Here is a 25,294-nt window from a genome sequence, read left to right as displayed (position 1 = left end):
TATAAATACACATCGATAGAGTTAATGACTAATGCCAGTGACTTATAATGACGATTAATAATAAGTAAAAATGACTTGGACCGAAGCGGTGGCCTTGTGGTAGAGCATCCGCCTCGCATTCGGGAGGTGCCGGGTTCGATCCCTGGTGCCGCCGGTTACCCACCGGTTTTTAAATGGGTACAAGCTTTCCTCCGGCCTGGTGCTCGGCTCTTCTGGGGTGAAATGCTTGGGAAAAGGGGTCACGGCCCAAATAGTTGCGCCGATGTGGCAGTGATTCGTTCCGCCATCGGACAACAATAAGTCCGCCTTGTGCGGCAACAGCCCATTATGTGGCCCTTTTTTCGTTTTGTTTTTTTTTTAGGACTGCTGCAGCTGAGGCTCTAAGGGAGCACTTCAGGTGAGGGTCAAAGGAAGTACCTTTGCGAGACAAACAGAACCACCTTTGCAGGCTGCGAGGTTCGAAACTGGGTTTGGGCCCACTGCGGAGGAGGGGCGCGCAGCGGGGTTTACGGAGCTTCTCCCAAGCGCACACCCCTGGAAAAGCCGAGCGCCAGGCCGGGGGACGCTTGTACCCATTTTTGCCGGTGGGTGTCCGGCGGTGGGTTTCGAACTAACCACCTCCCGCAGCCGAGACGGGCGCTCTAACCACTAGGCCACGGCTGTGGAGGAGGTCAGTTTACATCCCCATTCCAAAGAAAGGCAGTGCCAAAGATTGTTCCAACTACCGCACGATCGCGCTTATTTCGCATGCTAGCAAGGTGATGTTAAAAATCCTGCAAGGTAGGCTGCAGCAGTATGTGGATCGGGAGCTTCCGGACGTGCAAGCTGGGTTTCGCAAGGGCAGAGGAACTAGAGACCAAATTGCCAACCTTCGCTGGATCATGGAAAAAGCAAGAGAGTTCCAGAAACCCATTTACTTCTGCTTTATTGATTATGCGAAAGCGTTTGACTGCATAGATCACAGCAGATTGTGGCAAGCTCTCCAAGAGATGGGAGTTCCAATTCACCTCATCTGTCTCCTCAGGAACCTTTATGAAGGGCAAGAGGCCACAGTCAGAACTGGGCATGGTCTTACTGATTGGTTTCCGATTGAGAAAGGGGTGAGGCAAGGCTGCATACTGTCGCCCTGCCTATTTAACCTATATGCAGAGTGCATCATGAGGAAGGCCGGTCTGGACGAGTCTTCAGCTGGAGTGTAGATTGCTGGAAAACGTATCAACAACCTTAGATATGCGGATGATACCACTTTAATGGCAGAAAGTGAAGTGGAACTCAAGAGACTTCTGATGCGCGTACAAGAAGAGAGTGAGAAGTTTGGGCTTAAACTGAACATTAAAAAGACGAAGATCATGGCGTCTTGCCCTATCAAGTCCTGGAGCATCAATGGACAAGAAGTGGAAGCTGTGACAGATTTTCTATTCTTGGGCGCCAAGATTACCTCGGAAGGAGACTGCAGCCATGAAATTAGGAGACGCCTGCTTCTGGGAAAGAGAGCAATGGTTAGCCTTGACCGCCTAGTAAAGAGCAGAGACATTAGTCTACCAACCAAGATCCGTATAACCCGTGCTATGGTCTTTCCAGTTGTGATGTATGGATGCGAGAGTTGGACTGTGAAAAAGGCTGACCGCCGAAGAATTGACGCGTTTGAATTGTGGTGCTGGCGAAGACTCTTAAGAGTTCCTTGGACTGCCAGAAGATCAAATCAGTCGATATTGTCGACCATAAACCCTGACTGCTCATTGGAGGGTCAAATTCTAAAGTTAAAGCTCAGCTACTTTGGTCATCTGATGAGAAGAGAGGAGTCGCTGGAGAAAGATTTGATGTTGGGAAAGGTTGAGGGTCGCCGGAGAAGGGGTAGGCAGCGAACGCGATGGTTAGATGGCATTCTCGAGGCATTGCAGATGAAGCTATGTGATGTTAAGAAGATAGTGAGAGACCGGAAAGCGTGGCGCGACATGGTCCATAGGGTCACGAAGAGTCGGACACGACTGAACGCCTGAACTGAACTGAAAAATGACTTACATTGACCAGTATGTCAAATTACGGCTTGTAGTACCCGCAAATGGTTGGAAATGAGTAAAAATGCAGAGCGATGAATAGTAATAACTACAACGACTAGGCATGGCTCATCATAACTACGTAACGACCAATATTTCAAACGACGACTTGAAATTACTGAAACTGATTGGAAATGAGTAACAATGCTTAGCTATGAGTGGTGATGACTACAATGACTAGGTATGACTCATCATGACTACGAAACTATTAATAAGTCAAACGACAACTTGAATGGCCACAAATAACTGGAAACCAGTGAAAATGCTTAGCGAGGAGTGATAATGATTGCAATGTCTAGCCATGACGCATCATGACTACGAAACGACCAATATGTCAAACAACGACTTGAGATATCTGAGCGACCGTCTATTTTTTTTTTTCTTCCCCAAAGTATAAGAAATCACGCGCTGTTTGCTCTCGGCGGCTGCCAGTATTTCTGCTTTAGCTTCGTTGTGCAAGCTAGGTCTGTTCTTTTGAAGCCGCCTGGTCGATTTATCGGGGAAAGATTCGAGTGCAGTAATTGGGCTGAAAGCGAAGGAAATATTAAATATTTTCCCACAAATCTGGAGCCAAAACCGCCTCAAACTATTTGATTCAGACACTGTTTCAAACTGTTTTCTCCTCTATTTAAAGCAATCATTGGGCGTTTTGTGTAGTTTAACGCTCCGAATCGTTACGCGGCCTATGGAATGAGCCTCTTTCATTTCGTCTGCGACATGCGGCATCCACGGTTGGGATTCGAATTCACCATATTGTGCTCAGCAGTCGAATACCAGCCGCGACCACTGATCCATCAGTGTTTTTTTTTTTTTTGTAACATTGTATTTTATATATAAAGCAATGTTCTATATGATCTCTGTAAAATCTATTACGACGACAATGTCAAATCAACACGAAAACAACTGGTTGGCAACTTCTATATCTGCGTCACTTCCTAGCTGTTGCAAAATACCATACAAGATTTACCTTTGTCGCTCCGCGTTCATCACAGCTACGGCCTATAAAAAAAAAGAACAGTTACTTCGTTCAATTCAATAGTCACATTTAGATTTTCTACTGCAGATGTTTAGCTTTTGTCCCAAGAGAACACATTGAGTGCGAAATTTCTTAATTTAATTACTTTCATCGCAGGAAAGATGACAAAAATACGTACAAAAAGTTGTTAAGACTCTCCTCATCAGGTTTACTAAGAACACGCCTCGCTGCTGAGCTGACCGTCACGTCGCGTGCTTACGTCAGAGCAATGCGAATCGCGCACTTTGTATTCCACGGGTACGACCGGGCACTCGTTGATACACTTCGGACTCAACGAGCAGTTCGTCTGCGCAAGAACTCCTCGCACACAAATGAGATATACACTACGACACGACCGCCCCCTTCTCTCTCACCGTATTTTCTAAAGCAGTGAAACTCGTAAAAAGGGCGAAAAAAAATAAAACGAAAGAAATTAAGCCAGATGAAAGCACACACAAAAGCCCGCGCAGCTCGCCACGCTCTCAGCGCTATGTAGACGTTTCTAGCTCGTTCAGTCCATGAAATGCGCGAACGTCAGCGGACCGAATGGCCAACAACTCTTTGTGCGGTCGCCGCTGCTCAACGCCGCTGTGGGGTAACCGGATCTGTGCACGGCGCGACGGCCGGCGCGGCGTCGCCGAGACGACGACGACGAAGAGGCGTCCCTAATGGATTGAACGGCGGCCCCCGTTCCCCTCAACCCTCCTCAACGATCCGCGCCTCGGCGCCGGCCTCTCCATCGTCAGGAGCGGAGGAGAACGACCGCTACGATGGCGCGCTGCCGTGCTCCGCGTCCCGCGAGACACTGGCGGCGTCGCTGGCGTCGTGAATAGAGGGGGCGAGGGGGCTACGATGAGGGAAAAAAAAAGAAAGAAAGAAAAATAAACGTCAACGACGGTGCAGGCAGTGTAGGCCACGGCCGGTCTCGAGGGAAAGAGCGCTTCTCTTCTGCGCGCGCTCTCCCCCGAGACCTGCCGTGTGTAGGCATACAGAAAGGTGTCCCTCTGCGCCTCTCTTCCCTTCGGCTCTTTCTTGCTTCTCTGACGCTGTCGCTGCCTTCCGCTCTTTTTCTTAACTCCACCGGCCGATGTTTGGGAGACACCGTGTCGTGAGCGCGGTGCACGCGGAGTGGCTGCACGCCAATCGGCTGTGAAAATGTTTCACTAATGATGGGCAGTCGGTTTGTATAGCGGGCAAAACGCGAACATTTTATTTTTTTTTTTTTTACTTGTGAAGTTTGACAAAGACAATAAACCGCTAGCTACCGTTGTATCTTCTCCGTATTCCATGTTGAGCTGGGCTCGTCTCCCATGGCGTTGCATACAGTAAAAAGGTCATATTCGTCTTGCCGAATGTTACGTATCACTGGTCTGCGGCACTCTTTATGTGAGACTGGTGGGCTTAGACTTTTGAACTCCTCTTTGTGCGCTTATTATAAATTATTGTTGCCACCCAAAGACCTCACAGGTTTACTTTTTGCTTCGCACATATGTCAAGCGCACTCTATCTTATGCCGCGATAACAACTGAATTTTCGTGCTCCAAAGCAACAGGCGCGCCGTGGTACAGATCCTCTGGGTTATTTTCAGTCAGTGGGGATCCCTTACACGCATTTACCGAATGAATGGCTTTTCGGAAGTTTGCCTCTATCGAAACGAGGTCGCCACTGCGGGGATCAAATTAACCGAACAGCGTCCTTCAATTTCACCACCAGTATAAAGTTCACGAAGCTGTGAAATTTTAACTCGGTCTCACAGAATCCATCCCTCCGTGCGCGATTAGTTTGGGCCGCCGCCAAACATTCGCTGTCCACTGCAAGTGCGCGTTCTTCCTCGAGCGGCCGTGGTTCTTCTCTCTTGGAGGAAGTAAGGGCGAGAGACAGCCACGCCAGACGTCGTGAAAATGTCCAGCATCCATCGCTCAGCTCTCGGCGCGGCTGCTGCCGTCAGAATCGGGCGGGGGAGAGGCTGGAAGGGCCACCGTGGGCGCTACTGCGCACGCCCGGGAAGGGGGTGCATCCTAGAACGGGACGACTGCTGCTTCGGCGGCGCTGGGGGAGGGGCGTCGTCCGACTGACGCGCGTCTCCGAGCTCCTTGCAACAGCCCCGAGCTCTCAATCCGGACCAGAGTCTGCGGCCAGCGCAGGCAGGAGTACGCGCTCGCCAACAACTTGCAACTTGTCGCGCAGCGTGCGACGTTCAGGTGGACTTGAAGAGGCGGGGGTCGATGGATCCCGCGACGCGAGAGCGCCCTTGCTTGCGGCCGGCCACGAATAAGAACACCAAGATGTTGCCTGTGCTGAAGTAGGGAAGATGAAGAACAGCGAGTTGTAGCAGCGCGATGTGGGTGTGAGTAATATTCCTTTTTTTTTTTTGTCGTTCTTTTCCTCTCCTGTACTGACTGCAAGAACTACTGCGAACGAGTCTCCGTTTGTCGTGCCGTGTTTTGTACTCATTTCTGGCGCATTTTGGTGGCAGAAAGCTTCGAGTTGTGACGCCAAACCGTTGCTGCCGTATAGTTACCGATATAAGCTGCGTCCGAACATGCCGACGCTCTCTGCGCGACACACGAGCACTTGAGCCAACACGTTCGATTTGCTCTGGCCTGAACTTCCGTACGAGTCGGGACCAACCCGGATGTGAAAATGGAAGACGAGGAGGAGCAGCACAGAGAAGACGACGAAAATGCACCAGAGGTAAGCCATTTTCTTTTTGTGTTGTTCATTTTTTTTTTCTATCTTTCTGTACTGTGTCAGTTTCTCTCTAACTGCGCCTTCGTCAAGAGTCTAAATATTTGCTCATGAGTTCTTGGTCGGGTTCAAAAGATATTTACGAAGTCGAGGTCAACCCATGATTGGTCAGCACCTTGATTGCTTTGAATCGGCGGATCATCTTGAACTGGATTCACGAGTGGCATCGGGAACCCGATCGCAGTAGTATGCAGTTGCAGTCGCCGAACGAATAGCGGGGTATCGTTGGATTGCGTAAAGAAACGCGAACGGGATTGTCACCGTCAATTTCTTGAGGTGGTCTAAAACCTAGAAAATGCGTGCTATCGCTGTTCTAATCCTTCTCTTGACGCGATCTAAAGCCTAGAAAATGTGTGCTAATGCTTTTCGAACCCTTCGCAAAGTCAATTTTCTCAAAAGAGAGAGAGAGATTGAAAAGCGTGTACAGAATTACAAAATTATAGGTGAAAAATATTACAAACTACTCAATGGTATGTACAAGCAAGTAGGCAGTCAGAGCATAGAAAAACGTATGACACACATGCTGCATATTTTTTTTTTTTTCGAGAAGTGTGCCATAAGGCACAGTAAGAAAGGGGGAATGGTGGACGTGCTGCACTTCACGAAATGTCATAATGGGTCGAAAGTTTCCTCGCAGCAATGCCATTTCTGCGTGACTTGTTACATTTGGTAGCGCTTCATGGTGGCGAAGACCAGAAGCATAGACTACAGAATAGATTTACGCATTCCCGCGTAATCTACTTAGCTCTAAGATAATTTTATGATGGCGAAGATCAGACTGCAGAACAAATGTAATCGCATCCAGCAGTGTTCGTCTGTGTTTTGTTTCCGTTGACATTTTATGAGCCAATACGACAGGTGCTAACAATCGGTTGATTCATTTTGTCATGACTGTGCTTGACGTCCCTTTTCTCTTGCCCTCTTTAATACCCTCATCCATTTTCCTTAGTGTAGGGTAGCCAACCGGAGGCCTTTCTGATTCAAATCCATGCCTTTCCCCCTCCTATCTATCTTTTGCCATGATGCTTTTTAGCGTTAAGTGTCACCGCGGTTGATATTACATGTGGTCCGCGCCCACAACAAAAACATGTGCAGTAGCTTGAAAAAATGAAACTAACTGGCCACACTCTCGCATATACGCATCACCGCTCGAAATATTGATGCCTACCATGCGTGATGTAGAGTGGAGGCATAGCGCACAAAGCCTAATCATGAAACATCAGAAACTCGGTAAACGATATATTATTTATTTATTTATTTATTTAGGAATACTGTCAATCCCGGGCGGGATCGTTACAGGCAGGGCACAAAACGAATACAAAAAGTCAGACAATATTTGGAACATGTTCAAAGGCAGGGACAATCATTTAAAATAAAAGGAAGATTGCGGTCAGAAATAAACGAAGCAAGACAATGATCAGTGTATACAGTAAAATTACAGTGAAATATTGATACATGAAAACAAAGAAAAAGGTATATGAATGGACACAGAATGGAAATAACAAAGCAATAAGGAATTAGTACAATTTGCAAGTTATCAATGTATGCTGACAAGGAAACTGTTCGGATGAAGATTCATGAATTTGTGTGTAAATGATCCTCCACTAGCTTTGCAAATTCATCCAGTGTTGAACTTTGTGTTATTGATGGTTTCAAGGTGTTCCATTCTCTAATTGCAAGGGGGAAAAATGAGTTTTTGAAACTATCACAATGGCAAGAAAATTCATTTATAGTCAAAGAGTGTTTATAGCGCGTGAGTCTTGTGTCTTCGATGACGATGTACTTTGATGTATCTATATTAAAGTGGTTATGCACGAGTTGATACAGAAATTTCAGACGTGCTAGTACTGCGCGTTTTTCCAAACTCAGCATGCCGGCTTTCTTAAGTAGGTGAGTTGGCGAGTCAGTCATTCTATATTTGTTAAAGATGTACCTTATCGCCTTCCGTTGTATTCCTCCTAGTTTTTTTATGTTTTGTTTACTTGCCGGGAACCATACGACGTTTGCATATTCCACTGTTGATCTTATAAAGGCATTGTAAGCTAACATTTTAGTTTCGGGTGGTGCATCTCGGAGACGACGTCTAAGAAAAAATAACTTTCGTGTAGCAGCTGCTGTTACGGTATTTACGTGCGAGTCCCATCTTAGGTTATGCGTGAGTATCAAGCCAAGATATTTGTGTTCGCTGACTCGGGTTAGTAAAGTATTGCTTATACTGTACGGAAAATGCAGGCACTCTTTTTTTCTGGTTATCGGCAGGAATACACATTTATTAACATTCAGCACCATCTGCCACTCTGTACACCACTGTGACACTGTTTCCTGTGCGTTGTTTAGAGCTATATGATCTTCAGAGGAATTAATTTCACGATAAAGGATGCAGTCGTCTGCAAAAAGCCTGATATTTACGACAATATTTTTAGGAAGGTCATTTATAAAGAGTAAAAATAATATTGGCGCCAGTACGCAACCTTGCGGTACTCCAGAGGTGACAGGTACTATTTGTGAGTTCTGGTTATTTATTTGTACGAACTGGTGACGATCTGTTAGATAGTCCCGGATCCAATCTATGACAGGGTTATCACCGAATATGGATGCTAATTTCTTGATAAGTTTTACATGAGAAACGCGATCGAAAGCTTTGGAGAAATCTAAAAAGATGAGGTCGATTTGTTTTTGGTTATCAATGCTAAGGGAAATGTCGTGTATTAGCTCCAGTAGTTGGGTGACGGTTGATAGCCCCTTGCGGAAACCATGCTGAAAGGGTGATAACAGATGTTCCTGCTCAAGATGTGTGTTTAAGTGTTTTAGTATTATGTGTTCTAGAAGTTTGCAGGCGGTACAAGTTAGCGATATTGGTCGAAAGTTAGAAATATCATCTTTGCTACCGGATTTGTGAATAGGAATGACCTTTGCGGTTTTCCATTCCCTTGGTAATTTACCAGTTGTGAGTGATTTGTCGTACAATACACATAAGTATTTCGCTACCCATTGTGAGTACCGTTGGAGAAAAACATTCGGTAAGTTATCGGGCCCAATCCCTTTCTTAACATCAAGGTCTAGTAGAAGGTTTAGTACTCCCGATTCGGTTACTGATAGTGGTTTTAAGCGATTTGTCAAACTGCACTGGTTTAGATGTGGGCAGCTGCCATTATCTCTCGTGAAAACAGATTGGAAGTAGCTGTTCAGCTTGTTTGCGCTACTTTGGCTTTCTTCATCGGCGGCAAAGTTTACTTGATTTTCTTTAGGGTTGAGGTATTCCCAAAACTTTTTAGGAGAACTTTTTAGGAAATTGGGAAGGATGTGGGTAAAATAGCTCTTTTTGGCAGCTTTTATTTTTAACTTCATGTGGCGGATAGTGATACTAAGCCTGGTTCTATTTTTTGTCGTAGGATGCAGTTTCAATGTTTTTCGGAGACGTTTTACCCTGCGTTTAGCGTGGATGACATCTCGTGTAATCCACGGGTTGTGTGTTTTAGGCACTTTTGTTTTTATCGGTACATAGTTCCGGGGACAGAATGATACGATATCTTTGAACGCGTGCCACACTGTCTCAATATCTGTGTGGATGTCCCTTGATAGGTTTTCGAACGGTGTAAAAGCGAAGGCAAGGTGGTCTAAAATGCTATTATCGTCAGCCCTGCTGAAGTTGTAAAATGTAGCTTTCGGTTTAGCGTGAAATGTTTTGTAATGAGTCGCGAATATTACACGATAGTAGTAGCAGTATTACATTTCATCTCCACCGAAAACCTCGTCGGTAAATAAATCTAAATGCGCGAACGCTGATCAGAGCCATATGGGCGATGCAACCGTGACTTATGTAATAGTTGTTATAAGGGGCTATACAGATGATATATCCTGGCCTCGCGTTGCACTTCTAGCTAAATATTTGTTGTACGTGAAGCAACAGTTTGTCATAACAGCGTGAAGATAAGCGTGCTCTGGAGAAAACAAATAAACCTGCTCTGAGGCGCTGGTCTAAAATTATGCTTGACCGGCTCGGCTGCTCAAGTGGTCTATACCGGGCACAGCTCCCCGCCACTTTATATTTCCGGCATACAGCTGGAGTCGATAAGTTGGCGCGCACGGATGCGTACCCAAGTGCAAATAGCGGGACATAGAGGCACAGGGAATCCAAAAAGCGGACCGACAAACGGAACAGGGTTGCCACGAGGAAACTGCGAAGATTAGATGCCAGCGTATAGGTTACAAGCTTTATTGATGGCTCAATATCGTCGCCACTTTATGGTACGGGAGCAGATGCATTCAAGTTAAGATGCGGGGAATTAAATAAATATAGGGAAAGGAAAAACATAGTGATATGGTTTGGTGCACGTACCATGTCATACCCTACCACGTTTTCATATAATGCAGCATGGTACGGGACAGTATTGTATTGTATGAGCATTGAAAAAGTCTCTGATGGGCTAGTTGGTTTTAATAATGTGTTTTTTTTTTTTTTTTTTTTTTTTTTTTTGGGAACCCATTCACTGTTCTGAGTTGTGTAGAGTTTTTGCCGGAGTTTATCCAAAGCGCAATGGTATGGTATGGTATGGTATGGTATGGTATGGTATGGTATGGTATGGTATGGTATGGTATGGTATGGTATGGTATGGTATGGTATGGTATGGTATGGTGTGGTATGGTACGGTATGATATGGCATGGTATGGTATGGCGCGGTATTGTGTAGTGTGGTACGGTATAGTGGGGTATGGTATGGTTTGGTATGGTATGGTATTGTATGGTATGGTATGGTATGGTATGGTATGGTATGGTATGGTATGGTATGGTATGGTATGGTATGGTATAGTGGGGTACGGTATGGTGTGGTATGGTATGGTGGGTTATGGTATGTTATGCTATGGTATGCGGTTTAACTGAATCCAGAAGCAAAAAAACAGACAATCAGCATCTTAGTGGGGAGACCAAGATTGTTCCTTCGACATGCACTGACATTACCACTTTTTCATCTTGCCACCACTATCGAAATCCGGCCGCAGCGGCCGGAATCTTGTGTTAATCTGCCTGACCCGAGCTTTTTGCACAATATGTCAAATTTCATATAAAGATAAGAACAAAATAAGATTTGGACTCGACCTTTCTTTCTCGAGGAAAGAAATACTGTGTTAAAAGTCTCCACCTTTCGCAGAAAGCTGAGCGCCGAGAATATGAAAATAAGCTCTTCCTTTACTATAACAGTTATCCATCAGCCGCAACAGTATAACAAAGTGTACTGAAAACCAATTCAACTACACAACTTGTACATGCAATTGCTCAAAAATGCATACATATAGTTGTTGAAATGCGGTGTGACACTAACCGAGAAGTCGTTTTAAAGGTGAGGAAACTGTGTAGCATCTGGTCGATTTCATTGTCTAAGTTGGTTTCCGCGCAGCTAGTATAATCGGGCTATGAGATGTGAAACTGCAATGCGTTGCAAAACACAGTGGTTTGGTTGCAATCCATAGGGAAAAAATTCGCAGCACGAAAGAGATGTAGACACAAACGTGAAGAACAAACAAGACAAGGCAACACAAAGAACAAACAAGGCAGGACAGGTTGGAAGTGTGGCACCTGTCCTGTCTTTATTCCTTACGCTTGTGTCTATACGTCTCTTTTAATTGTGCCGTGAATTTTTTCACTATAGATAGGCGAAGCTGTTATAATCGCGGCTGTTTTCCCTTGCGAAATTCTCTGAATATAATTGTGTGCCACGGATAGCATGGAGTTGGAGAGAACTCAGAAGTATAGATCGCAAAAAGGGATTATAAACAAAGCAATTACCCCATAATACGGAAATATAAAAGAAGGAGGAGGCCATATTTTTTACTGCAGAAAAACTTGCGCAGTAGCGCAGAAAACGAGAGGAGAGATGAAAAGTACTCACCTACCCTCTTTAGGATGCCTTTTACCAACTCTCCCGCCGCACAAGGGGTTCATGCTTAAGACGTTTAATAATAAAAGAAATTACAGCCGACTTTCATAGTTAATCAAACGCGAAGTAGCCCTTCTACACTTTTCTCAGCATCACCACACCTAGAGCAGTGAAAGAAGGTTTCCAGGGCGAAAGAAAGTAATCGAATGCAAAGAGTTCGTGCACAAGGCCGGAGGGTGACTGACGGGAAGAAACCGAAGCTGAGAGTGCGCGACACGCGACTGCTACGACCGGCCGGAGTAATCATTCCCACTTGCGACTCGCGGTGTTCCGGTTTGGTCGAAGCGCGACTGTCGCAAATGTTCGCATTGGTCGAAAAGCGACTGTCGCAGGCCGTTCATGTACTGCTCGATTTTCCAGCTTCGCGACTGCTGGTCGCAAACCGTTAAACCAATCAGCGGCTCAGTTGAAGGGAACGGAGGGAGGAGGAGGAAGAGAAAAAGAGGGCGGAAGGCAGGGATCTTAACCAGAAATGATTCCTGTTGGCTACCCTGCACTGGGGAAGGAGAATGGGGGATTAAAGGGGAAGGGTAGAAGATGAGAGGAGGTGAGAAAGTCGCAGTCTTTCAATCAGGCTAGTCTCTCTTAAAAAGCGATGAAGTTCCTTGTAGGCTTTGAGCGCAGATTAATTTTGTGGCCATGGTCCCAAGATCTTCCCTTCCGTTAAGGGGTGAGCGTCCAGGCAATCTAATGAAGCACTTCCCTTCCGTTAAGGGGTGAGCGTCCAGGCAATCTAATGAAGCACGAAGTCTCTTTACTCTATGTGGTGAGCAGTCAAGATAGACATGAGACCAATTCGGGAAAGCGATCCGCGGGTCGCGTTTCTCAAGTGTGAACATCGATCGGTTCAGCTAAGCGGCTCTCTGGTCGTATACGACAATCGGTCGCACGCCCTTCGCGACTCGCAAGTGTAAACGGACCTTAACACGCACTTGAACAATGGTGCCTGATGACGTCAACCTCTCCTTGGCTGTGCAGATTCTCCGCCTCCCCATTGGGCCTCATGGCGCCACCTTCACTTTCGCGCTTCAAGTTTCCGGAGAAAGAGCGCTGACATCGGCGAAATCCCAGATTGGTGATTGCGGCTAGTATTAGGATAGGGTACCTCGATGCGCGTCGAGGCACCCTAGTATTGGGACATACTGTGGCGAGTGGGATAACCCGCGTTGAACTGCTGCTGTAGGATGCTTTCCTAGGCAGTTTAGTTGCGCGTTCGTATTACGTTCACTTATTTATTTAATATATACATCGGTCTGGGCTTGTATAAGATTAATTGGAGGTATTCGATCCACTCATTCGGCAAGGAGGCATTTCACCCAATCAGCGAGTTGTCGAAGGTGGCAAGTTTTAACAACTGCGACGACGGCACTGCTGTTGCTGTTATGGACAACAGACTGATACTGCCACACAACCTGTTAGGTGTAAGTCACTGAATCCAGGTAATAAGATTCCTCTGCAAGAGTATCGGAGCTGTCAGATGCCTGAAAGATGCTGAGCGCCTTCGAATAGCGCCGGCGCAAGCGTCACCGCTCAGCTGCTCCCTTGAACGTAGCAGAGCAAAAAGGTTGGTCAGTGGGGAAAACGTGGATTAAATTTTATAGCAAGTGTGAAGAAGTGTATTCCACGTAGCGAATTCTGCCGTCATTTGCCTCTTGCTTCGGCCGGATATTTGTTCTCCCCGCGTGACGTAGTTTTGTTGACGCATACCTCAATACATCACAGCATGTAATGCTCTATCTCTCGTTTGGTCACGTACTCTGTCAATTGAAATTACTAAAGCACTGAAGACACTGCCCGAGACAACTCATCATGCATACTGCTGCCCATGGCGGCAGCCTTCCAGTTCACTTCAGTGAGGCTTCCGTATGTCAACGTCTTCATTCAGATAGCACCTGACTTTCGTACGATCCTTCCTTGCACTGGGAGCGCACTGCTCCGTGAAGAACCCAACACCTTTTCCATCCTGCCAGAAATATGTATCCGTTAGCTTCACAAGTGATAAGCGCAAATTAAAACGCGCGCGCAGTTCCTTCTGCCGCTACATACCGAACTGTTTAGCGCCAATTCCATAGACGAAATTTTGCTCGAAATGTGCTGCACACATGAGAATGACCACTCGCTGCTTTGTCCATTCAAATCTTGAGTAAGGAAGATTCCGTGAGTTTATTTTTCAGGTAGCAACGGGAGCTTGCGCCGGGTTCCGTCGCGTACATCCGGGTACAGAGCAATAACGGACCGTGGCAACAACTTAAATAAGCTAAACCAACCTCAACAACGATGCAAGATAAAAAATTTCAGTGCTGGCACTCGTTATCAACCAAAACTACAGAAATAAACGCGACTATTTATTACCTTTTAAAACGCACAAATGTAATCGAGCGTGTTCTCCAGCTGAAATATTTTCCGCTAGATCCGCATGGTGTCACATACTTATAAGTGAGGATGGGATACCATTTGATTTAGTTATGCTCATGGGCCTCCACTCTCGAGAATGGCTAGTTACCATTGTGATAAAGACGCGCGGCCTGCCCGAATTTATTTTCGGGAAAGCGTGGACAGTTTTTTGGCAATCCAGAAAGCTGCTGCAGAACCTCCCGAGTGGCTCTCAAGACTAGAGCCTTTGTTGTGTGTGCGTGAATTTTAGTGTGTCATATGTAAATAGCGTTTTGTGTTATTTTTGTTGATTTTTCGTGGAACACAACTTGTCCACGCCACGTAATAAAGAAAAAAAAAAAAAAGGAATCATGTGGTCACACTTGCTCCCCTAGACCGACGCTAGCGCCCTTCTCTTCACTGATGGAGCTTGCGCCCAATATAAATATAGGCCACTGTACCTACAAAACATTCTGCGAAATCCTTGAGCGAAAAGATAGCGCTGACCGCATGAAGTGCGATGGGCCTGGTCAGCTTGTGCAATACTGCTATCTCTATATGAAGCTACTTCCTTATTTCGCTTTGATAACGAAAAGAACATGGAACGCACCATCTGTAAAAGAACGAAAAAGAGTGTTAGACACTGGATTCACGTGAAAAAAATCAGCTATGAGTTGTGGTCGAACGGAATCTTGCGGTTTCATACGCCATCGAGGTTTGACAGATTGTCTTTCTGGGCGCTTGAAAAAAAAAAAATGGAGAAATCCGGGCAGTATCACACGGAACATCGTAAAGTACGAAATTCGTGATAACGGCCAGCTATCGTCAGATTTTCCTGTTGAAGGCGCCGATCTCCACTTGAAGCCAGAAGTGCAGTCTGGACTGTAATTGAGGAAACGGCCGGTCAGGATGACAGTGTGGTGCATATGTTGAAGTGATGGAGGCTCAAGAAGAAAGAAAAGAAAGGAAAAACAACAACTTCGAACATGTTTTGAAAAATAAGAGCGTTAATGAAGGAACAATGTTGCATGTACTCTCACTACACCGTTTAAAAGGAAATGTTCATATTATCCTTACTCCGTGAGAGACCAAGAAAGACCCCCGAGACGAGTGGGAAAAAAACGGTAAGCATGGGCCTCGTAAGGCCGGATTAAAGGCCCCTCGGAAGAAAAGTTTGCCGTGGGAAAGCGACGACGGCCTCCATTTTCTTCGACATATAAAGAATTACATATGCGCGAAAACAACGGCTCAGCTTCACTAACCCTCTCCTGGGGCCACACAAGAGGCGCGATCATTTCAAAGCGCACCAGTACATGCTCGCCAACATAGCAGGCGCTCTCTCAAGGGCCTCACGCTCTTCTACGGGGGTCCATGCGATCGTTACCAAATTGCCTTTACTTAGCTTAGTCGTCGGCAGTAATGGAGGCTTCGTGCTCATTAAATTATAATGCTATGGCTTCTTAGATGTGACGATACCACTCGTCACTTTCTTTCGTAATTTTGTTCACTATTTACATCTCACCGCGGCCACCCCTCACTTCTGCGCTCGTTTGGTCTTGCGCTTCTCAGCGGGAACTCGATCGATGTATAACAACGGTAACCAAAACGAGCGTGGGTATATAGAAAGTATGACAGGTAGGTCAACGCCGCGTGCGGCGGGGGCCACCGAAGTTTTATCTGTTGTTGGCTGTCATTGCACCCGCCACCGCTTGGGTAGTGGACGACGGCTGTTGCGGCGCGCGTCTTTCTCTCACTCTTCTTTATCTTTCTTCTCTATTTTCTCTCTTCTGTCCGCATGAGGCAGCGGAGGTGGCTCAGCTACAGAGCCAGTAGCAGGCCCTTGCATTTTCTTTTCCTTCTTCCTACAGCCACAACAACTCCGGCACAACCACTGCACCACCGCGGCGGGGCTCGAATCCGGGATTGATTGATTGATTGATTGATTGATTGATTCACAGGAAGAGAAAGGCACAGTATCTTCACACTTGTTTTCAGTGGGCTGATTTATTTATTTTATAGGAAGGGAAAGGCGCAGTAACTGTCTCACTTGTTTTTCTGTGGACACCGCAACCGCGCCGTAAGGGAAGGGAGGAAGATGGGAATGAAAGTGGAAAGAGAGAAAGAGGAGCCGTAGTGGAGGGCTACGGAGTAATTTCGACCACCTGGGGATCTTTAACGTGCGCTGACATCGCACAGCACACGACGCCTTTTCGTTTCGCCTCCATCGAAACACAGCCGCCGAGGTCGGGTTCGAACCCGGGTACTCCGGCACAGTAGTCGGGCGTCTTACCACTGCACCACCCCGGCGGGGCGTTTTCAGTGGGCACCTGAACCGCGCCGTAAGGGAAGGGAGGAAGGTGGGAGTGAAAGTGGATAGAGAGAAAGAGGAGCCGTAGTGGAGGGCTACGGAGTAATTTCGACCACCTGGGGATCTTTAACGTGCGCTGACATCGCACAGCACACGACGCCTTTTCGTTTCGCCTCCATCGAAACACAGCCGCCGAGGTCGGGTTCGAACCCGGGTACTCCGGCACAGTAGTCGGGCGTCTTACCACTGCACCACCCCGGCGGGGCGTTTTCAGTGGGCACCTGAACCGCGCCGTAAGGGAAGGGAGGAAGGTGGGAGTGAAAGTGGATAGAGAGAAAGAGGAGCCGTAGTGGAGGGCTACGGAGTAATTTCGACCACCTGGGGATCTTTAACGTGCGCTGACATCGCACAGCACACGACGCCTTTTCGTTTCGCCTCCATCGAAACACAGCCGCCGAGGTCGGGTTCGAACCCGGGTACTCCGGCACAGTAGTCGGGCGTCTTACCACTGCACCACCCCGGCGGGGCGTTTTCAGTGGGCACCTGAACCGCGCCGTAAGGGAAGGGAGGAAGGTGGGAGTGAAAGTGGATAGAGAGAAAGAGGAGCCGTAGTGGAGGGCTACGGAGTAATTTCGACCACCTGGGGATCTTTAACGTGCGCTGACATCGCACAGCACACGACGCCTTTTCGTTTCGCCTCCATCGAAACACAGCCGCCGAGGTCGGGTTCGAACCCGGGTACTCCGGCACAGTAGTCGGGCGTCTTACCACTGCACCACCCCGGCGGGGCGTTTTCAGTGGGCACCTGAACCGCGCCGTAAGGGAAGGGAGGAAGGTGGGAGTGAAAGTGGATAGAGAGAAAGAGGAGCCGTAGTGGAGGGCTACGGAGTAATTTCGACCACCTGGGGATCTTATATAATAATAATAATAATAATAATAATAATAATAATAATAATAATAATAATAATAATAATAATAATAATAATAATAATAATTGGTTCACAGGAAGGGAAAGGCGCAGTATCTGTCGCACTTGTGTCTGTGGACACCTGAACCGCGCCGTAAGGGAAGGGAGAAAGGCGGGAGGTAAAGTGGAAAGAGAGAAAGGGGAGCCGTAGTGGAGGGCTACGGAGTAATTTCGACCCCCTGGGGATCTTTAACGTGCGCTGATATCGCACAGCACCTCTTCGTTTCGCCTCCATCAAATATTTTGGTTTATGGAGAAAGGAAGGCGCACTATCTTTCTCGCTTCTGGGTGGACACTGGCAATGGCATACAATTGGCGATGCATATGTCGTCGGTTCGAACTATTATCGCAAACTAGCCTCCAATTTTACTAGCGGGTGGATGCTAAATGGGAAGATAAATTGTATGTCACCTGCCCTGAACGTCACTCAAAGAACGCCCGCGTCACAATTTGATATGAGATCAAGTGCGCGTTTTTCCGACACGTTATTCTCAATTATGGGTTATGGTTACGGCGACGGCGATGCCTTTTCGACCTAACGAAATATAAGCCTTATCGTGTAAAAGTGGCAATTTCCTCTTTGGTATTAGAGCACGCGCGGATCTTCTGCACAAAACTTGGTGATTTTGATAATTGCGTGACTTTGAGCAACGCGCTTGAAGGTGTGCTCAAGCCGCAACCCCATAGACCGTCGTGAAATGCACTACACCCAAACTAATATCAAGGCGTGCAAGTGAGCGCAAATTCAAGCCTGTATTAGCGATTATAATCTAAACAAAGCATTATAGTTTGCATCACTTAGAGAACGTGTTCAAATCTCCGGGCAGTTATGAAGCGGTGATAAAGATTTTCTATTATTTTCATACGTCATGGATCAACATCACATGAACGTTTAGATCGCGAGTGGGGTCGCGCGGAGACCCAGGAGGCCTGCGTGCCTCAATTCTTCGTATAATAAAGTTTTTCCTCCTCCTCCTTCTCTGTTTAACTGTTCTATACTGTATACCCCCCTCAGCGAAATGTGGCACGACACTATATAGGGCCCTCTGAGACATGTAATACGGGGAACTGGCTATGTTACGACTTTACGGGCACGGGCGCAAGCTAGCTGGTGGGATCGACACATTAAAATTCATGCTAGTTTTAACAAGTATAGGTTCTTCATGCTTCTTTATTTCGCTTATACTGACTGTATCGTTGGGCTCATCCGTGCACTGTGAGAGCTCTATCCAGCACCGCTTAGACTCCGCTTTTTCTCTCTACTGCCCCCCGCCCCCTTTTTTTTTGTCGAAGGATTAGGAGCAGTAAATCTCTCCCGAGTTTCTCAAAATCAGCAGGAGGGCAAAGAGGCGCCGACGTCCGAATATACAGAAGATACCCATGGCCGTAATTTAGTCCAAACGTTTCGCATGCTCACGTCGAATCCACCAAAGGGGGCGCCTAAGCTAGCTCGAAGGCCCACATTCCTAGCAGCTTAACATTCCGCCTTCAACAGTCTGGTGAGAAAGGACCCCGTAATCACTTGACCTGCTCCAACACTATCGTCTTTATCTATCCAGAACTTACAAAAACGATGGCCTTCCATTGGCGCCAACTCCAAACCACAAGAGATTCGATATCATCTTTCCCGTACTCTATGCCTCGACGTGTAAGTTTATGCTTCGTTATTTCAGCGGACCTCTTTCACATGATATGTACTTTCCCACGACAAAGCACACGCACCTACAGCCACATGACACGCTTGAGAGACTCGTTTGCGCAGCTCTATCCTAGATGACGAACGAACACTCATAAGTATTGCTCTAAAGGTTGGAGAGGTATTGCCCGACCCGATTATGGGGTCTCTGACCCCTTGACTGTCCAATAATGGTTTACCAGCCAACATCCTGAAGATCGCTGCAGCCGGGATGGGAATGTTGACCAGTGTGAATGAACCTCGCATCTGTCTTGTCTGCTCTCCGTCCAATATACTTTCTGTGCCGCAATCTAGGGTGCGGCACACTGCTTTTACTGGAGGCACGAAGGGAGGTATTATATGCGAGCAAAAACAGACAGGCAGTTCTTGACCGACCCAGGCACAGACGCCACAGTCAAAAAAGACCAATCTGAACTCTTTCAGAACTGACAATAATTGGGAACTGAAGTGGATTGGTCTCTGACTGTTGCTAGCTATGTTTAATAGAACTTACGATTGGTCTTTCTTGACTGGAGTTGTAAATCGCCTGGCTCAGATACATATGGCCTTGGATATCAGCTGCACTCTGAACGGGACTTTCAGATATTGAGATAAAGTGCATGCATCGTCGTGAACAAGCAGTTAATTGTAGAATTGCCTGTGCGTAATCGAGATATTTCGAGAGAAGTCTCAAGTACTTTTTGAGCATTATTTTGGCGTGTTTACCAATTTTCGCTCTGGAATAGTTCCGACATGCAGTCTGGGAGTCTATAATAATATAGTATTAGAGTTTCCGGAAAACCGTCGCCAAAGCGACCGCTATTTCCTCCGCCCGAGCGATTTCGTGGCATTGAATCGATGCTGTTTTAAATATTTCCCTCCCTCATCAGTGCATAAAGGGGTTGCTATCCCAATGATCACCGTATATAAGTAGATTGCCACTTCCATTCTTTCTTCTTTCATTATAAAATTCCGGGTTTCTGGAAATAAGCCCTGCTTGGATCTAGCTTAGTTCTCAATGTCCTCCTATACCAAATGCCCTCGTCTTACCTGCTCTCTCGACCTAGTAATTTCACTTTTTTTTTTCTTCCAACTCTCTTCTATAAGTCGACAGACAGGCCTGCGTATTTTGCTGCTCTTCACTTACTAGAGCATTTACATGCACTTCATTTCAGTAAAGTTATTTTTAAAAAGACCGCGTATTAATAATGCAATAGAGAACCACGTGTAAACAAAGATGTAATAATTAATCGATTATATAATTTTGGAAGCAACATGCAGGTAATGAGGGACGCCTCCGAATCAATTTATAATATCACATCGAACAGAACACCAACATTTTTGCGTTCCGTCCCCATCGAAATGCGGCCACTTCTGTCAGGGTCGAGCCCGCGAACTTGGGACCCTAGCCGAACGCCAAAACCATTACTGACCCATCGCTTCGCGTAAGATGTTCGTGCATGTACGGAGCCTTGTTCTTAACGGTAAATGTATTGTGCCGAAGGCATTTTTCTTTTTTTCTCTCAAAAAGACATAGTTACAAACACAGTTACAGCGTCGTACCGTGTTCTTCCATCTCTTTCTGGATGCGTCCTTTCCTTTGGTCTTGATGTGACCATTACCTCATTTTTGTGCATTTTTTATGAGCACACTGATTAAACATTTAATTTCAGGTCCAGCTTCCCATGACTATTAACGCATAAGTCAGTGATGTGACAAACTGCCCCGTGCTATAGTTTAATATTTAGGCGAATATCTCAAGTTATTCGGTTTATGCATTAAGGAAGAAATTACTCATCATCCCCGCAAGCATCCGTCAACGTCATTCCTCCTCCGAACGATTCGGCCTCGTCTTACCATATGCTAGCCGCCCTGGTTAGCTTAGCTGGTAAAGCGACTTCATCTGACAGACGGTGGTCTGGATTCGATGACCAGAACAAATATTGCTAAAATTGAGATCTTTCTGGGATAACTGTATTGTTTTCATCTGCAGACGCACGTTTTTTGTTAATTGGGTACAATCTAAACAGTCCCCCTCTATGCCGCGCATCGCACGTCACATAATCTTGCCTGCTGTCACAGAAACAAAGTCAAGTGCAATTCGATCCGTTCGAATGCGCCGCTGTTTCGTATACGGAGACAAACTCAAAGACGCAAATACAGCTGACAGTATTAATTTAGATACAATAATTTTTTTTGTGCTACGATTTCAACTCGGTGTGCGGCCTGGAAAAGAAGAACCGGGGTTGATTCTCCCACTTCCTGTATTAGTGGTAAAGTTCACTATTTTCAACCACCACACCCATTTTTTTTTTCTTCTCAAAATCCTGCCCCAGAAAATCGCCCTTCTAAGAAACTGAAGAAATCAAAACACGTCTATGGGCGTTTTCCTTCCTGCTCATAAAGCCGTGGGAGATAAACATGTCACGAGCGCTGCGTGGGAGGCGGTCGTAAAGAACAGAGGGGCGCAAAGAATTCGCGTACGCATGACCACGTTTGTTGAAAATGTATTTTTCCCCCTGGCTATCTCGACGGCGAGCTTACAAGCAGGCGCTTTCCTCTGCTCTTCGGTTCGATAAGTCTCTGCACGCGCTGATCCTTGCACATAGATAACGTTCGCCCTGTCAGCCGGAGAAGCACTTGAAGAGCTATTTCTTCATCTGTTCCTCCTTGACCACGTTTGCACAGGGCTGCACCCGTGAGATGTGTAATGGTTTGCGCAGGCTGCACATGTCACTTTTGTAATGAATTCCGATCGCATGTTGTCTGTGGCCGCCAGTGTCCGCCGTTCCGCGAGCTAGTCTAATGCACACGTTTGCGTACCTGGCTAACTAGCAGCTTTTTCTGGGAGCGTAATCTAGCTACCATTCATTGCTTGTATTTCCTGACGTATTCAAAATTTTTCGCATATAACTGGAAGGTAGACTGTATAAGCTGTATTAACACATAAACAATATTTCTAAAGAACAGAAAGATTGCCAGCATATATCTTGGTATGTATAACCGCATGAAGCACTACTTTATCTTCTTAATTTTCTTTGGATTGCCTCTGTTATGGACCCTCACGAGCACAATAGTGACCGCATAGTTCCTAGAATGCCATTCGCTTAATTCATTCGTCGGAAGCGTGTTCTGATATCGCGAATACCTTGGCGGGGTTTATGCAAAAGTATGCTCACCTGTGGAAAATAATATTCGCTGTTTCAAAATTCAAAACTAACTCGCCTTGTTTATTCTTGACTAGACTAGTTATTCCAAAAAAATGTATACAAATAGAAATGGCGAGTAACATGCGAGAATGCTAAGTTTGAGGTCAAGAAGTGCGCTGGGGTCAAGTGGATGCAGCTAGCACAGGACTGGGTTAATTGGAGGAATATGGGAGAGGCCTTCGCCATGCAGTGGGTATAGCCTGGCTGATGATGATGATGATGAAAAAAATGTAAATGAAAATTGGTTTTGAGAAAAGGAAATACAATATCTGTCGCACCTCTTCAGTAGACATTTGAACCGCACCGTTTGGGAAAGGAGGAAGATGGAAGGGAAAGAAGAAAGGGAAACTGTCGCCGTAGTGGAGGACTGCGGAATAATTTAGGCCACCTGAAAATCCTTGGAGTGCACTGACATAGCACAACGCACGGACGGCTTTTGCGTTTTACCACTATCGATGCGCGGCGGCCGCAGCCGGGTTCGAACCCGGATACTCTGGCCCAGGAGTCCGTGGCGTCTTATCCACTGTATACCGTAACGACAAACGTGTGTGTTCTTGAAAAATATAATCGGGGAGAAAATTTTGTAAACATGTTTATTTCGAACCACTCTTCGCGCTGGCTAAATGCCCTTAAATTCCTGCATATATATATATATATATATATATATATATATATATATATATATATATATATATATATATATATATATATATATATATATATATATATATATACGCTGTCTTTTCACGGTCTCTCTCGTCGACAGAAATCTGCCAGTAGCCGGAACGAAGGTCGATGGATGAAAAGTAGCTGGCTCCGTGCAAACTATCAAGCGCGTCGTCGATGCGCGGAAGAGGATATACATCTTTTTTGGTTATCTTATTCAAATGACGGTAGTCAACGCAGAATCTCCAACTGTTATCCTTCTTCTTGACCAGCACGACAGGGGATGCCCAGGGGCTACTGGAAGGCTCGATTATGTCGTTCGTTAACATCTTTTCGACCTCCGTTTGAATGACGCGTCGCTCGGCAAGCGAAACACGATAGGGCCACCTGTGGATAGGACTGGCGTCCCCGGTGTCAATGCGGTGGGTTACAATTGTCGTTTGACCCAATGGGCGGGTGCCGAAGTCAAAAAGGTCACTGTAGGTAAACAAAAGCTTGTGTAAATCAGCGGCGAATTCAGGTTGCAGATCAGCTGATATCATGCTGTTAAGCGGATCAGGGCGCGATGTGGACGACGAGGGGGTGTTGGCAGGGACGGCAGTTGTATGATCTGTAGACAGAGCTGAAATGGCACAATCGGTCATCGGTGACAGCGAAGCTAATGAAATTCCCTCGGGCAGAACTTGAATTGAAAAGCTGAAGTTAAGGACTGGGAGAGTGGTGCGGTTCTGGGATATGTGCACAATTAGATGAGGAAGGGTGACGTGCCGCTGCAGCATGACATCAGTAATGGGACAAGCGAGATAGTCGCCATCTGGGACGGGTGGAAATGGCGACATAGGGATGTAAACGGCAGTTTCAGGAGGAAGACGGCTAAACTGTGCTGATTGAAGTCGGGGTGAGCAGGAGGGGTCTTCAGAGCAGAGCGGAAGGTCCAAGCGAAGTAGGCCGCTAGAGCAGTCAATAAGGGCAGAATGGGCTGTTAAGAAATCAATGCCAAGGATAACGTCGTGGGGGCATTCATGTAGGACGGTGAACAACACTGGGGCATGACGGTCAGCAATTGTAACTCGCGCCGTACACATGCCAACCACGGCAGCAGGGCTGCCATTGGCGACGCGAACTGTGGACGAGACGGCTGGCGTAAGGACTTTCTTGAGGCGACGGCGAAATGAGGAGCTGAGAACGGACAGTTGGGCGCCTGTATCAATTAGAGCAGAAACGGGAACTCCATCCACAAGGACGTCGATACGGTTATTTTGTAGGGCAGGGGTCAACAGAGGTTTTTCAGTCCGGGTCATAAATGCAGCGTCACTTCCGGGAGCTGCATTGGCTAGTTTTCCGGTACGTGGCCAGAATATGACGGTGGCGAATTGCGGCGAGGAAGAGGAGAACGCGAACGTCGTGCTTGCGGGGATGGTGAACGGTTTGAACGGTTGGCAGCATGGACAGTGGAACCGGGGTCAGCAAGGGTCTGGTCGGGGCGAGGTGGGGAATAGCGAGGGGCATAGTCTCCGCGGCGGTCAACGTAGGTGTACTGACGAGATGGCGTGTACCAGCGACTACGGCAGTGGCGGGAAATGTGGCCAACGCGAGAACAAGTAAAACAGATGGGGCGATTGTCGTGGGTACGCCATTCATTTGGGTTGCGGTAACGATATCGGGACGAGAAACCGGCGTTGGTTGAGGTGGCAGCAATTACTGGAGGGGCAGGTCCTGAATCCGTGGTGTCGGTGGTGCTGGTAGAAGGGAGGCCCATATTCGCAACCTCTTGGCGAACAACAGCCTTAATAAGTGATATGGTAGCCAGGGTGTTGTCGGGTGTATGCGACAGCGAGGCCGCGGGAGTCATTGCCTCAAGCTCTTGGCGGACAATGCGTGTCAAAGTGCTGTCGTTCGCAGGCGGTCGAGGAGTCGGGATATCGATACAGGAGGAGCTAGCAGCCGTGTTCGGCAGCCGGTCGAAACGGTGATATATGCGCCTCTGTTTCGCCTGCTCGAAACGTCGGCACACCTGCAGCACAGAGTCCACGGTGGAGCAATCCCTGCACAACAGGAGGTTGAAGGCATCGTCGGCAATGCCTTTTACTATATGGCCGACTTTATCCTCCTCAGGCATGCCTTGGTCGACTTTGCGGCATAGAGACAGGACGTCTTGGATGTAAGTGAGATATGACTCCGTAGACGTTTGGGCCCGAGAGGCGAGCGCTTTTTTTGGCGGCAATGTGGCGGCCAATAGGCTTTCCGAATAGGTCGTGCAGCTTCTGTTTGCAAATATCCCAAGATGTTAGCTCGTCTTCGTGGGTTTCAAACCACACCCGCGCGGTCCCAGCCAAGTAA

The 25,294-nt window shown here is 46.9% G+C and overlaps 1 protein-coding gene across 4 annotated transcripts in view; it reads left to right on the top strand.

Annotated features, from left to right (window-relative positions):
* Window positions 1-5,205: 5,205 nt before the first annotated feature.
* LOC146184928 (fibroblast growth factor 1-like) overlaps window positions 5,206-25,294 on the top strand; it is a 111,379-nt gene continuing 91,290 nt past the window's right edge. For all 4 annotated transcript variants that reach the window (XM_084605894.1, XM_084605893.1, XM_084605892.1 and 1 more), the window contains exon 1: window positions 5,206-5,766. In XM_084605894.1, coding sequence (XP_084462020.1) covers window positions 5,716-5,766 — 51 coding nt within the window. In that variant the 5' untranslated portion in view covers window positions 5,206-5,715. The remainder of the gene's footprint in view (window positions 5,767-25,294) is intronic.

Source organism: Amblyomma maculatum, chromosome 6 (genome assembly GCF_055883805.1).
Source record: "Amblyomma maculatum isolate TAMU_Amacu chromosome 6, ASM5588380v1, whole genome shotgun sequence".
Classification (NCBI taxonomy): Eukaryota; Metazoa; Arthropoda; class Arachnida; order Ixodida; family Ixodidae; genus Amblyomma; species Amblyomma maculatum.
Note: the sequence above shows the minus strand (reverse complement) of the source record. Positions and strands in the feature narration are given on the sequence as shown.